We start from the raw sequence: 15222 nt of genomic DNA on the forward strand, positions 1-15222 counted from the left end.
CCCCCCCCAGACAGCCAGCCAAGCAGAGCAGCCCCCCCCCCGACATGACCCCACCAGCCCACAGCCCCCCCCCCCCCCAGCTCCCAGCCCAGCAGCCCCAGTCACACCCCCCCCACCCAGAACACCCTAACAGACCCCCCCCCAGCAGACCCAGTCCGCACCCACAGCCAAAGCACACCCAAGAAAAACCCCACAGCACCCAGACCAACAGAACCCCCCCAGACCCACAGCCCCCCAGAAAGACAGCTCCCCAGCAGCCAGATCAACCCAAGACCCCAGCCAGAACACCCCCCCCCCCACAGTCCACCCCCCACCCCACCCCAGAGATCCTCCCTGCCCCCCCCCCCCGGACCCCCCCACCTCCCCCAGCCCTAGATTTATCCTTTTCCACCCCCCCCACCCGTGCAGCCCCCCGTTGGTTCAACTAGCCCAGATACCACGAATTCCCCCAGCCCCCACCCAGTTCTTTCCAGCCCCAGCCCCCCTCCCAGAACCAGCCCGCCCCAGCCCCAGACCCCCCCCCCCCACCCAGACCCCCACACCCCACCAGACCCACCCACACCACCAGACCCCAGCCACCAGCAGACAACAGCCCACCCCAGCCCCAGACCACTCCCCCAGCCAGCACCCCCAGCCCCCAGTCCCGCCACAGCCCTAGCTCCCCAGACCCCCCAGACCCCCCGAGAGCCCCCCAGACCCCCCCCCCCGCCAGCAGACCAGCCCCCCCCAGCCCCCCACCCCCCCCCAACACAGCCCCCAGACCAGCACCGCCCCACCGCCCAGCCAGAAGCAAGAGAACCCCCCCAGCCCCCAGAAGAATCACGCCAGCCCAGAACAGCCCCACCACCACCAAAAGGCCAGGCCAACCACACCCAGCCAGATCCAGACACCACACCCAGCCCCCCAGCCAGAACCACCCCCGATCAGCCCCACCCCCACACAGTCCCCAGCAGCCCACAGAACGACCGCCCCCCCCCACCTCCACCACCCCCCCAGCAGCCCACCCCCACCCCAGCCCCCACCCCCCCGCCCCGCCCCCACCCCACCCCCACCCAGTCCAGACCCCCACCCCAGACCCAGCCCAGGCCCCCGCAGACACCCCACCAGACCCCCCCAGCCCCCCCCAGACACCCCCCCACCTAGCCCCCCCCCGCCAGATCCCCCCAGCACCCACCCACCAGCCCCCCCCAAGAACGCCACACCACCCCCCCCCAGCCCCCCAGCCCCCAGACACCAGCCCACAGACACAGACCAGACAGAAACCCCCACCCAGACCCCCACAGCAGAAGACCCCCCAGCAGCCCCCCCCACCCCAGACAGCCCACAGAGACCAGACCTCAAGCCCCACCCCCCACCCCCAGCCCAGCCCACCACCCCCCACCCCAGAGTACCCACCCCCACCCCAGTCCCCACACCCCCCTCGCCCAGACCCCCCCAGAAACCACCCCAGCCCCAGTCCAAGCCAGCCGACCCAACCCCCCCCCCCCCAGCCCACCCCCAGCCACCCCATCACCGGCGCAGCAGCACCCCCCCCAGCAACCCCCCCCCCCCCCAGCCAGCACCCCACCCCCCAGAACCCCCCCAGACCAGCCCCCAGCAGCCAGACCCCCAGCCACCAGCCAGCCCAGAAGACCCCCCCCCCCCCAGCCCCCCCCCCTCAGCAGCACAACCCCAGCCCAGCCCCAGCCACCCCCACCCAGAGCCCAGACACACAGCTCCCCCACACAGACCAGCCACCACACCAGACAGACACACCAGCCCCCACCAGCCCCAGACAGCCCCCCACAACCAGCATCCCCCCCACCCCCCCCCCAGCCCCAGAGACTCACCGCCCCAGCCCCAGAACAGCAGACCCCCCAGCCCCCCCCACCCCCCCCAGCCCCCCCCCAACACCAGACAGCCCCCAGACACCCCCCACCACCACCGCCCCCGCAGCCCAGAGATGACCCCCCCCAGACCCCCCACCCAGAGCCCCCAGCCAGCAGCCACGCCCCCCCCAGCCCCACCCCGCAGCCCCCACCAGCAGCCCCCCCACCCAAGACCAGGCCGCCAGCCAGTAGACCAGCAGACCCCAAGCCCCCTACAGCAGAAACCGAAGAGCACCCCCCACACCCAGACCCCAGCAGCCCAGAAACGCCCCCACCCCCAGCCTCCCCCAGACCCCCCCCCCCCCAGCAGACAGCCTCAGCAGGCAGCCAGACCCAGGACCCCCACGCCACCCAACCAGCCAGACCCCCCCCCCACCAGAACAAGCCCCCCACCCCCCCCCACCCCAGACCCCCCCCCAGACCAGCCCCACCAGCACAGAGCCCCCCAGAACACCCCCGACCCCCAGAGAACCGCCCCAGCCCAGCCCCCCACACCAGCCCAAACACCAGACCCCACCACGAACCCACCCAGAACCCCAGCCCAGCCCAGACGCAGCACCCCCAGCCCGCCCCCCCCCACCCAGCAGACCCAGCCACCCCAGCCCCCCCCCCCACACAGTCCCCCCAGCCAGACAGCCCCCACAGCCCAAGCCCGCACCAGCAGCAGCCCCCAGCCCCAGCAGCCAGCCAGCCCACAGACACACCAGAGAAGGGCCCAGCCCCCAGTACAGACCGAGACCCACCACCCCCCACCCCCCCACACCCCAACCCCCCCAACCCAGCAGCCCCAGCCAGCCACCCCAGGCAGCAGCCCCCACACACAGACCCCACCCCCACCCCCCACCAGCCCCCCCCCCACCAGAGACCCCCACCCCAGGCCCAGACCCACCAGCCCCCCCCCACCAGCCCCCCCCACCCAGCCCCCCAGAGAAGACCCCCAGACCAAGCCCCAGCCCGCCTCCACCCCCGCCCAGACCGATAACACAGCCCCTAACGAATAAGGAATAGAATAAAACCCAGCCCCCCCCCCCCCGCCAGAAGCAACCACCCCCAGCACAGCAGCCCAGCCCAGACCCCCAGACAAGCCCAACCCCACACCCAGCCAGCCCAGCCCACCCAGACACCCCCCCCACCCCCACCCCGCAGCCCCAGCCAGCCAGACGCCCCCAGCCCCCCAGCAGCCACAGCCCCCCCCCCCAACCCAGAGACCCCCAAGCCCCAGCACACCACAGACCCCACCCCAGAGCCCCCCAGCCCCCAAGCCCCCCCCAGGGCCCAGCCAGACCAGCAGACCCCCCCCCCCCCCCACCTCCACCCCCCCAGCCCACACCCCAGACCCACCACCAGCAGACCCCCCCACCCCAGCGGCCCAGCCCCCCCCCCCCAGAGCCCCCCCAACCCCACCAGAAGCAGCACCCCCACCCCCCAACCCCAGCCCCCCCAGAACCACAGCATCCAAGCAGACCCCAGAGAACCCCAGAAAGACCCACCCACCCAGCCAGACCCACCCCCCCCCAGCTCCACCCAGACCACACCACAGGCCAACCCCCACCCCAGACCAGACAACCACCCGCCAGACCAGAAGCCACCAGACCCACCCCCCCAGACCCCCCCCCCAGACCAGCACCCCCCAGCCCCATCCACCCCCCCAGCCCCACAACAGCCACCCACCACAGCCCCCCCCAGCCAGAGCCCCCCCCGCCAGCCACCCCACCACAGACACCCCAGAGCCCCCCCCCCCAGCCCCAGACCCCACCACAGTCAGACCGCCCAGACCCAGCAGCAGCCCCCCCACCCCACCCCCAGCCACCCACCCCACCAAGCCCACCCCCCCCACCCAGAGCCCCCCCGAGCAGACCACCCAGACGCCCCCCCACACAGACCCCCCCCCCAAGAACCCACCCCCCACCACCACCCCCCCCACCCAGCCCCCAGCCACAGACACCCCCAGCCCAGACCAACAGCCCCAGACCACCCCCCACACCCCACCACCCACCACACCCCCCCAGACAGCCAGCAGCCAGCCCCGACCGACCCCACAGAACACCGCCTCCCCCAGAGCCCCACACCCCCCCCCCCCCAGCCCCCAGGACAGACCAGCCCAGCCCCCACCCCCCCCCAGTCCCAGCAAAAGCCCAGCCCGAACCGCCCAGCACCAGCCCCCCAGCACCCCCCACCAACAGTCCCAGCAGACCCAGGGCCCAGCCAGCCAGGACCCAGACAGCAAGACCCCCCACCCAGAACAGAGCACCACCCCAGCCCCAGACCAGCACACCACCCCCCCACCCCCAGCCCGCCCAGCCCAGCCCCCCAGCAGCAGACCCTAGCCCCCAAATGAGGGATAACCCCGATCATGCCCTAGTCAGGCCGTATTCAGAAACCCGAAAAGTTGGAAACCAGGATAAATGGGTCATATTCTCCAACACACGCCCTACTACGTGCAGAAGAATTATGGAAGGCCCTGGATATCAGGAACCAATGATTTAATCCGATTGACGAACTGCACCCTCCTCATACAAATGGAACAGTTCATGGATGGTGATTTTCCTGAGGACATCAAACACGGTACATACAAGATAGGAAAACGGCCAAAAATCTCACCGAAGGGGCCAGGGGAGATTTGCGAGCCAAATGGATGGAACAGCTGGTGGCAGAAAGGAAGGATTAAACTACTTGTGAAGGGGAATGAAAACCCCAGGGGCACACGACAATTAAATCCTTACAAATCGAGGGCAACCCACCAAACCGCCACCTACAATCCCCAAGGAAAGACACAGACACGCCGTATTCTCTCCACCTCACCAGTCTCTCCAGTAACTCACCTCGAAGCTAGTGACCCGTCAGCGTGGAAGATGCCTATATAAGTGAATGAACTGGGACATATAAAGGCCACTGTCCAAAGAACCCCTAAGCTTTGAAAAATCCGGTTTCCTGATTGGTCCTCTTGTCAGGTGTTTGGTTCCCTTTGTTAACCCTTTACAGGTAAAAGAAACATTAACCCTTAGCTATCTGTTTATGACAGTCTGTAAAGTAACTAAGGTTTGTAAATGTTTAAGAAACTTCACTTAAATTAAAATGCAGAGCCCCTCCAGACCAGTGGCCAGGACCTGGGCAGTGCGAGTGCCACTGAAAATCAGCTCGCATGCCGCCTTCTGCACTTGTGACATAGGTTGCCTACTCCTGCTCTAAGGTGTCACAAGTACTCCTCGTTCTTTTTACCAGAGAGGTGTAAAGGGGCCTTAGTGGAGTTTTCTGCGATTTACTCATTACTCAGTATGCTTAGCTTGTACCTCACACATGAGCAGTGTGTTGTCAAAATTCTAGCTGTTTTGATTGGCCACATAAGTCATATGGTATGCTAGAGAGCTCTGATTTCACAAACTTTATTCTAAACTCATTTTTGTGGTTTTATTACAAAAGTGAAAGTCACTTTACAGAAATATTTTGCACTATTTATTGACTGTTAGCTGTTCCCTCAAAACCCCCCAACCGCTAGGCACTGTGGTCTAATAGACAGGGCACTGGACTGGGACTCAAGACACATGGGGTTTATTCCTAGTTCTGCCACTGAGTTGCTGTGTGAGTTTGGTCAAGTCACTTCCTCTCTTTGTGACTCAGTTTCCATCCTTACCTTTTGCCTCTGTTTAAATTGTAAACTCTTTGGCAGGAGGCTATCTTTCACTAGATGTCTGTACAATAGCTACCACAAAGCCACCTAATACAATTTCCAATCTCGCTTGAGGCCTCTAGGTGTTAGTGTAATATAAATGATACAGCAACTGGCTGCAATTTTGGGGCAACAGCAACACAAACGGGTCACAAACACATGGAAAAGGTTAAAAATTTCAGTGCAGAGTCTCAAGAATGATTTTGCCCAATTCAAATAGTCTTGCTTATGACATGGCAGGGGTGAACTGGTGGGCGGAGTCCGTGAGTGGGTGATCAAGTGTTCTTCTCCAACGGAACACCATCCATCTCATTTTTTTAAATCAGTAATTCCAGTTGAAATCCCCACGACTTTGATTCTGTGAGTGCACCCTTTAAACAGCATGGCCCAGATTGTCCTTTACATTCAGTCCTCTGTACACTGCTCTGGCCATATTATGCAGGAAGTCAGACATGATCAGAATGGTCCCACTAGGCCTTAAGTATCTATGAAAGGGGCCTGAAAGTGAGCATAAATTACATCCACTCTCTTTGTAAGCCTCCTTTAAGCAGCTGGGACTGTGTACAGAGATCTCAGTGTAGATGAAAAACCAGCTTCAAGTTCTGATTATTTTTTTTAATCCTTTATAAGATTTTTATAAGGGTTTCAGCTCCTTTGCAGATGTTTAGAAGGGTCTTTTCTGCAAGGGAGATAACGACTGATGGAGTATACCATGACATCAGTGAAACTGATCCTGCACCAAGTGGGTTCAAGTACACAAAGAAAACAAATGGAAGAAAAATTCTCCCTTGTATTCCTTTCAGATTCAGCAATCATAGGTGTGCCTTGGCTTCCATGGTCAGGCACAATGTGCTTTTTCAAACTGCCCTTTCAAAACACTGCTTCCAGTGCTGAGGATAGCCTCTGTCAGAGCACAGCCTTTCAGAAGTAGGTCAAGCTGTGGATCTCAGGTGGGAGCCAGTGCCACTTCAAGCTTTGCTTCATGGACACTGACCATGTCCCCTATTTTAACCACAAAGCACTTTCCCAGGTGGGGATTTACATTAGGAAGACAATGACCAACCTGCTGGCAAAACTGGGGTGCTAGGTGCGGATGAGGAAGGCTTATCCCAGCTCTTGGGGGGTTCAACTTGGAACAAGCTGCTTCTTTGAAACTTTGTGTGCTAATAAATAATGACAACTGGCTCTTACCAAGCACTTTTCCCCACAGATCTTGCTGCCTTCCAGCCTGAAGGATCTTAAAACACGTTACAGATTAAACATACAGCAAACACTTCAGCAGCCCCTGACATTCTCTCTCTTCCGGGCTGAGGCTGGCAGCTGTGTTACTTGTGACAGCTTGGAGCAACAATGAGCTATAGCTATAGAGCCAGGAAGAGAAGAAGAAAAATGCATCTGATTGAAATGGCAGCGGTTGGGTATAATTAGCCATAGTGGCATTTGGCCAGGAGGTTGGCGATAAGGCCCATTGCTATTGTGAAAAGTTCCAACAGGCCTTGAAAGTGCACAAGTGCTCAGGATTTCCATGTAACATCTCACCCATTAAACACTGCAACTGCGTTGTTTCAGTCCAGAGTTAGATGTAGGAGGGTTGGCTTCTGCCACGCAGCTCACATGTGCATTCTCTCAGAATCACGACCTGGTAGAATCAGGGCAACTCAGGCACTGAATCATCCAACCCCACCCCTAGGCTTTTCCCTGGAGGTCTTCATTCCATCACTGACCTGGCCTCAGCCCTGCACTGAGCTGACCTCATCAGACTCTTTTATCAGTCCAGACAGGATCCCACGGGAGTCTCAGTTGCCGAGTCAAAAACACACAGGAGCCAAGAATCCTGCCTCGAGATGAAGGACTCCAACTAAGCAAGAGCATCTGATCATCTCCAGTGGGCATGAGCTACGTGCCCACATGGAAACTCATCGGGGAGACTTCGTTTGACATCATCTCCAGTGCAAGAGTGCTCCATTTTAGCGCTTTCCCAGCTCAGCCTCCGTTACTAGAGCTTTCTGTCTGAATCCCTCTGCTAGGCCGATTCTCAGGATTTGTTACAAGAACAGTGCTTCGCCCTTCCCTCTGAGGATCTCAAAGCACATTAGGGACATGACAGGATTTAGCCTGGTGAGCAGGAGCGGCTCTATGTATTTTGCCACCCCAAACAGGGCAGTCAGGTGGCTTTCGGCGGCATGCCTGTGGGAGGTCCAATGGCAACACGGATTAGGCGGCATGCCTGCAGGAGGTCAGCTGGTCCCGCGGCTTCAGCATCCCCACCGCTGAATTGCTGCCAAATCCGCGGGACCAGCAGACCTCCCGTAGGCATCCCGCCGAAGGCCACCTGACTGCTGCCCTCGCAGGGACCAGCAGGGCACCCCCCGTGGCTTGATGCACTGGTGCCTGGAGCCGCCTCTGCTGGTGAGGCAGATAAATATCACTCTCCCTGTTTTATGGGGGAGGAAACTGAGGCATGGAAAGGCCAAGTGACTTGCTGAAGGCCACAGAGCCAGGACTAGGCCAGAACACCTTCCTATGCCTTAAGCACATGGCCCAGCCTCCTTTCTGGGGAGCTGAAAGACACTTCTCTTCTAGAGCAATTATTGTGTTTCCAGCCACAGGACAGCAGCTACCAATGCTCCTGCTTTCTCTCTCCTTCCCACCAAGCCCTAGCTCTGCTCCCCAGTCTAGTGTTATCATTTCTAATCTTCCCCTTTGGCAGGTATCGATCACTCTCCAAAGGGGAGAAGGATTAGCTGTTAGTCACATAACACATGGCTAGCTGGCTGGCCTTTTCCTTCCAACAAGCCACCCATGATTCTGGCCAACTGCATCTCCACAGCAGGGCTACAAGTTTGACTAAAGGCCCCCCAAAAAACCAAATGTGACCCCATAGGCAAATACCAACTGGATGGTCCTGATGGTGCATGATGCCTTCTAAGCTCCAAAGTGGCCCTTAGGGCAAAGAGGGGACTGCCTGTGTTTCACTGACTCTCTTGTGCTGAAAGCAGAAATTCAAGGAGTTTCTCCTGCTGCCTGCACCTCCCGCAGCACAGGCTGGGCTGAGTCAGGAGAGAGATGCAAAGCAACAAGCCACAATAAGCAACCTGCCCCTCTGTCCTCTGCAAACCCTTTTCAACCTTCATGCCCACAGATTCTTCACCTCGATGGAATTCCAGTGAGCCAAGGGATAAGTGCAGCAGGATTTACCCCACAAATTCCTATCCAATTGCTGCTGGCATCTCCTCACACTGTCATTGATCCTTGGCTGCTTTTTTAAAGCTCTGTGCTATTATTTTCCAAGATGGGTTATTTTGGGCAAGGCACCAGAGCTGGACTGTAGCTGTAAGCTCTGGCCAAGAAGAGGCACGGAGAGGTATACAGCTTCCAGTGCCAAGTGGGGATCTGGCTAGCTGGCTGGCTCAGTCAGCTCCTCCCCACTTTGACTGAGAGCTGTGTGCACTCCCCTTTGCATCCATGGCCCTGCCTTTACCTAAGATGGGGTCTGATCCAAAGCTTACTAGAGTCAATGGAAAGAATCCCATTGACTCCAATAGTTTGGATCAGGTCCCTGGAGCAGTGGCTCTGCTTCCCAGCCATTCTATGCATTTCCCCTGCACAGGGGTGGAAGGATTGGGAGGGGAATTCCTTGCAATGCTGCCTACCACACAGGCCCTGGGAGGACGGGCAGCAAGAGCAAAAAAAGATACCCTTGGAGCTCAGCCAGAGTTGAATGTGGCTCAGTATGTTTTCTCATGGACACGTTATAGAAAAAGCTAATCATGCCCAAATGATTCCCAGTAGGAGCTTCTATTTTCACACAGGGAAATGTCCCAAATTTCTGCCCACAGCTGGTGCCACACCCTTTGGAAAAGCTGAGCCAGCCCCTTCAGCTCCCGCTGCTTCATGGCCAGGGAAGTGGAATAAAAACCTTGGAGCATGCTCATTCACCATCTAAGGGCCAGATCCTCAGCTGGTGTAAACCAGCAAAAGGCTGTGGGAATCAACAGAGCTATATTGATTTACACCAGCTGAGAATCTGGCCTTGAGATTTTAGCAGACCCTATTGATGCACCACCCAGTTTGTGACATCAGAGCACTTGCTTCCTGCCTGGCCTGATAGATGCAGGCCTGCCACTTGGACAAACCAGCCAAGGGAGGTTGGAAATAACTTGCATCCATGGCAAAATTCACTTGTATGGGGGACAGGAGAATTGTTGGCCTGAGGGTTAGGCGGGGGCCTCCTGGATCCTTTGATTTCAGGGTTTCTCTATGAGATTTGCTGCATTCTACAATTTTAGGCCAACTCCCAATTAACTCTCCCTCTCCCCAAATCATTAAGTTTCTCTCTTTCTGCTGCAAAGATCCAGTCTTCACAGTGCCAAACTGGCAGGCTGCTACTCTCTTCACCCAGGGCAGCATGCAGCAAACTGTAGCTAAACATTCAATCGGATTCATCAGATCAACCTTAAGGAAGCAATGCCTATTTGTATCATTTAAGAACAGGTAACGTGTCTCCTCTTTCCACCCCTTTTTCTTTCTTTCTTAAATTAAATGTAAAAAAATGACCCAACTGAAGCACTTAACAGTCCAAAGCATAGCAAGTCACAACATCCAGTGGGGAACCCAAACAACACTAGGGCCTTGGCTACACTGGCGCTTTACAGCGCTGCAACTTTTTCACTTAGGGGTGTGAAGAAACACGCCCCTGAGCACAGCAAGTTACAGCGCTGTAAAGCGCCAGTGTAAACAGTGCCCCAGCGCTGGAAGCACGGCTCTCGGTGCTGCAAGCTAATCCCCACAGGGAGGTGGAGTACCTGCAGCGCTGGGAAACCTAATCCCCACTGGGAGGTGGAGTACCTGCTAGCACCACGACCACACTCGCACTTCAAAGTGCTGCCGCGGGAGCGCTCCTGCGGCAGCGCTTTGGAGTGTCGAGTGTAGCCAAGCCCTAGCTCTACTACACTGTTCACACAGATGCAATGTCTAGGTTACTTCTGTGATTCACAGGCACGGTTTGGTATATTAGGATCTGATCCACATGGGAGCCTACTGGACCCAATCCACCAGGGATCAGATGCCCTTAGCTCTACACTGGGCCTGATTCTATGTGGCACTGGGCAGCCCATGGTATTGAAGTCAATGGAGTCAAGGGCTATTGGGAGCCCTTCTTGCTTCTTAGAAATCATCCACCATAAATACAAAACAGGCACAGGTGGCCATGCTAAGGGCACTGCTGGGACTGAGCTATTGCATTCGCTCATTTGAGGGGTATCACCTCTCCTGTGAAAGGCTATCCTGAACCTGGAGATAAGAGGAAGGCATAGAAATGGGGGCCAGATTTCCACTGACATGGTATGTGGGGGGGTGTCATGGACTTCTCTGCCAAAGAGTTCAAATCAGACAGCAGTCAGGATATGCACTGGTGATTTGACTGTCTGGTGTTCAGGGCAATAGGGGAATCTAATTTGCCCCCTACACACACACACAAACTGTACCCACAATAGGGCCAGGGAGACACACACACACACACTGTACCCACAATAGAGGAGGGGATGGACACACACACACACAGGCTGCACTCACAATAGGAGCCGGGGAGAGAGCAGACAGACACACAGTACCACACACACAACGGTTTGCTCCTACGAGCCAGCCCTGCTCCACGAAGGGAATTCTTTAGGCATGGCAAAGCCTGGAAGTTTGGCCCGCTTTGGGGCTCCCCATGGCGCTCCCACCCCAGCGGCGCTCACCTCCCGGAGCTCCTTGGCTACCTCCTTGAGCTCCTGCAGGATCCCCTCCAGCTGCCCGATCACCATTTTCATGCGGCACCTGATCCGCTCCCTCTCGCTGCTGCTGCCGCCGGCGGGGTCTTCACTGGGCTGCGCGTCCTGCGAGCCCCCGGAGCTCATCCTTCACAAGGTGCCTGGGCGCTCGGCGCTGTCCATGCTGCTCTCCCCCAGCCCGGCCTTGCCTCCGCGGAGCCCCTCTAGGCCGGGGAGAGCTCACCATCTTAACGTCCCACGCGCCAGAGAGCCGCAGCCGCGCTCTGCCTCCCGCCGCTCTCCGCACCGGCCGCTCACAGCAGCAAGGCGCGGGGCAAGACTAACCGAGCTCCACGCCGGAGACCCAGCCGCACCGCCATGGGACTGCGGCGCTGCCCGGGCGCAGGGAGCCGCCTTCAGCCGATGGGCGGGGGAGATCCACTGGCAGACAGGCCCAGAGCGATCCTTTCCCTGCTCCCGGCTAGCGAGAGAGGGCGGGCACTGCCCGTCTGTCCCGGGCTCGCCTGCTCGCCGGAGAGGGCATAGCTCCGGATGTCCCGCAGAGGCTGGAAGCAGCGCCGCCTCTTCCACCTGCTCAGCCTCCCCGCCTCGCTTGTGCTGCGCACGGAGCCCCCATGGGCCGGTTACGGGCACGGCGGCCACCTGTCCTGGCGAGCTTCGCCCACTTGGCTCAAGGGCAGCGACCGATGATCCTGGGATATTCGCAGCGGGGCGAGCTCGGAAAACGCCTCGCAAGATCCACGGAGACTTCCACGGCAGAGGCGGGTGTCCTGGGGCTCTGGCATCCGTTGGCCTCCTGCGGAGAGAGACCAGCAGCGCGTCACGGTGCGAGCCGGGCAGGGGCCCCGAGGGCCAGGCTGACCTTTGGCTGTGCGGGGCGGGACAGCTTCGCCCCATCCATCCCTGCCAGGGCCAGCGGAGCGCCCGGAGCTCAGCCCCTGAGCGAGGACCCCGGGGCGCCAGCCTCCGAGCCAGGATCGCAAGAGTCCCCCCTCCCATCCCCGACCCTTTTTTTCCTGGGAGGGGGGAAGTGACCCGGATTTGGGGCCGGCTCCGCGGGGATTGTTCGTGTCAGCAAAAGGAACCAGTCCCCCCCCCGGGACTCCCTCCATGCCCGGCCCCTCCTGGCGCCGTATCCAGGTACAAACCCATCGCTGGGGGAGGTTAAACGAGGAGGCTGCACCCCAGTTTCTGGCTGCCGGCTCTGCGCGCAGCTGGGGCGCCGCACCAGTGTAACGACACAACACCGGCCTGTCAAACGCCGCCGGGCCGGGGGCTCTGCTACAGCAAAGTTTATTTATCAGCCACCCCGCGACAGCCACAAGCCACGGAAATCAGCCACTTACTAGCCCAGCAGCGAGCAAAACCGGTCCGGCTCTCCCGTTTCCAGCGCAGGGGCTCCGGCTGCTGCTGCCCCGAGGTCACCAGGGCCAGCTCGGCGGCTCCTTCTGGCTGCTGCTCCCGGGAGATGCCATCCTGATCTGTCCCCTCCTCGCCCCCTGGAGCAGAGCCTGCTGGCGAGCCGGAAACGCGGAGAGGGGAGACGGGCGGGGGAGGGGGAGCGCCCTGTTGTTATTCTGGCTGGATCGCCGCGAGTGGAGGAGCGGAACCCGCTCACAGGAGGAGGGGAGCTGCCACGCCGTGTGCGGGGGAGGCGGCCGCGCTCCCCCGGTCGCCAGCGCCGCGGTGCAGTGCCACTCGTCCGCCTTCGCTCCGCTGGCCCATCGTGCGCACGGAGGCCCCGGGCCGCTCCACAGGTGCCAGGGTGTCCGGCCGACACACCGCCCTCCTGGGGGCTCCGCGGCTTACCGGAGCTAGTGGGCTGGGCACGGCAGCCGGGACGGCTCCCGCTGCACCTGCCGCTCCTTGAGCGCGGGGCTCGGCCCCAGGCTGGGCTGGCTGGCGGGGGCGCCGGAGCTGCCCACATGGCGGGCCCAGCGGCTGGCAAGGCGGCAAGCGGCTCAGATCCCGCCCTGTCGCCGCCCGGGGCTGCTGCCCGGCCCCTGGCGCCGGCTCCGCGTGGGTAGGGGCGGCCATGGAGGGAGCTGCAGTGGGAGCGCGCCGCGCGTCCTGCCCGGAGCCGGGCTGGTGCCGCCTGCAGCCCGCGACCGGGGCTCTGCGCACGGGCGTATGGCTGGTGCTGTCAGCGAGGGGGCAGAGCCAGGCAAAGCAGCCGGCGCTTAAAGGGGCAGAGCGCGCCTGGCAGCCTGCGGCGGAGGGGCAGCGCCTGACTCTGCCAGGCGAGAACCCCTCCCGCCCCTAGCTGGCTGCGGGGCTGGTCAGCTCCAGCTGGGCCACTGCCCAACGGGAGGGCGGTGGCACTTGACAGGCAAGAAACTGAGGCATACAGAGGGGCAGAACCATGCCGCGTCCCCCAGCGGCCGATGGTAGAGCTGGGACTAGAGCCCCTGTCTGCGCTGCCCCATGGTCTATCTCCTTGATCACGGGGAAGGCATCTTGGCTGGTGGTCTGCACACAGACCTGCTTGCCAGGAATACCTGGAGCCTAATTCTGCTTCTGTTACAAACTAGTAGCATGGCCTTGTGGCAAGTCACACTCGCTGCCTCAGTTTCCCCATGTGTACCACCAGACCAAACTCACCAGTTACATGGTGCTTCAGGAATTAATGAACATTCCCAGGGCAAATCCCCACCCTGCTGTGGCCACCCAAGGCCTTGCTCTTCTCCTGCAAAGAAGCCACATAACTGTGGTCAGTAGCCTCTTGTGGCCACCGCAAAAGTGCAGGGGAGCGTAGGGCCTGTGTGGCGCTCCAGAGAGAGGCCCCTAGATTTGACACTTAGCCCTGAACACACCTACCTACTATGGACTGTAAAGCAGCTACATCCCTGCTGCACAGGTGCCCATGCCCTCCCTTCAGGCAGTGGCTCCCAATCTGCAGCCCAATCAGCACAGAGCCGGCAGCCCATGTGACATCCTCAGGGCCACACAGGTAGTATTGGATGTCTCCCACAATGATAAATAGGGTGAGAACCACTGCTTAGGGAAAGGGATGGTCCTGCCCTCCCATGGGTCCTCTCTCCCATGCCCATGTGGACTCTGCCCTGCTGCAATCAAGGAAGGGTTAAAGGGTCTCCTCTCCCACCACGTTGGTCATAGGCTGGTCTGATTTACACTGCTGGGAGTAAGAGGAGACTCAGGCCATGTGGCACTGGCACACTGCACAAAGCAGAGCCTCAGAGCTGCTGGGCTCAAGGAGGCAATCAACCCTTTACTTTTAAGCCCTTCATCTGTGAAAGCACACAGCAGTGAGCCCTCTAGCTGCCAGGAGCTGGGGTACCCAGAGGCAGCTCCCAGGAAGGGTAACGATAGTAGTGTGATTCAGAACAAGGTAGGTGCATGTGTGTGTCAGGGAGCCACCACTGCAACTGGGAGTGTGTGGCCAGTTCGGGTTGGCAGGCACACACTAGGTCTGCTCTAGCTGCATATTCGGGGGTAACATGGGCAGAGGCTCAGGCTAGATACCAGAGTATTCACTGGTCAGGCTGCACTGGAGGCTGGTGGCTAGCCCAAGCCCTGCCCATGCTACTCTTGGTTACAGCTAGCCTAAGCAAAGGGAGCATGTCTGTCTGCTTGAGCTGGGAAGCACTGTCGCAGGTGCAGTGTAGATGCACCCTCAGTTTCACTGTCCTGCTTTCAGATGCCCCCAGCCTTCCCTAGAAGATCTCTAAAATAAGGGCCAGGTTAAGAAAGAGCAAGGTATACCAATGGACAAACTCAGTGAAAGACAGCTCCTCCCTGTAGGGGAAAGGAGGGGTCACCTAGCTTGTCTCTGGAGGTTCATAATGCTGCTCATCAGCAGTAGTTGAGAACTAATCCCTAGGCCTGTCCACCACACAACCTGCATCCTTCCTCTGAATCCCACTTCCAAACCCTACTTCTTTCTCACAGTGAC

At 59.7% G+C, this 15222-nt stretch overlaps 1 protein-coding gene across 1 annotated transcript in view; it reads right to left on the reverse strand.

The window, feature by feature from the left end:
• The window catches only part of INSYN1 (inhibitory synaptic factor 1), a 104718-nt gene extending 91539 nt beyond the window's left edge, over positions 1 to 13179 (reverse strand). Inside the window, exons 1-2 of the mRNA XM_075069053.1 lie at positions 12656 to 13179; positions 11277 to 12105 (exon numbers count right to left, since the gene is read on the reverse strand). Coding sequence (XP_074925154.1) covers positions 11277 to 11435 — 159 coding nt within the window. The 5' untranslated portion in view covers positions 11436 to 12105; positions 12656 to 13179. The remainder of the gene's footprint in view (positions 1 to 11276; positions 12106 to 12655) is intronic.
• Between the last annotated feature and the right edge of the window lie 2043 nt (positions 13180 to 15222).

Source organism: Chelonoidis abingdonii, chromosome 9 (assembly GCF_003597395.2).
Source record: "Chelonoidis abingdonii isolate Lonesome George chromosome 9, CheloAbing_2.0, whole genome shotgun sequence".
Taxonomy (NCBI): domain Eukaryota; kingdom Metazoa; phylum Chordata; order Testudines; family Testudinidae; genus Chelonoidis; species Chelonoidis abingdonii.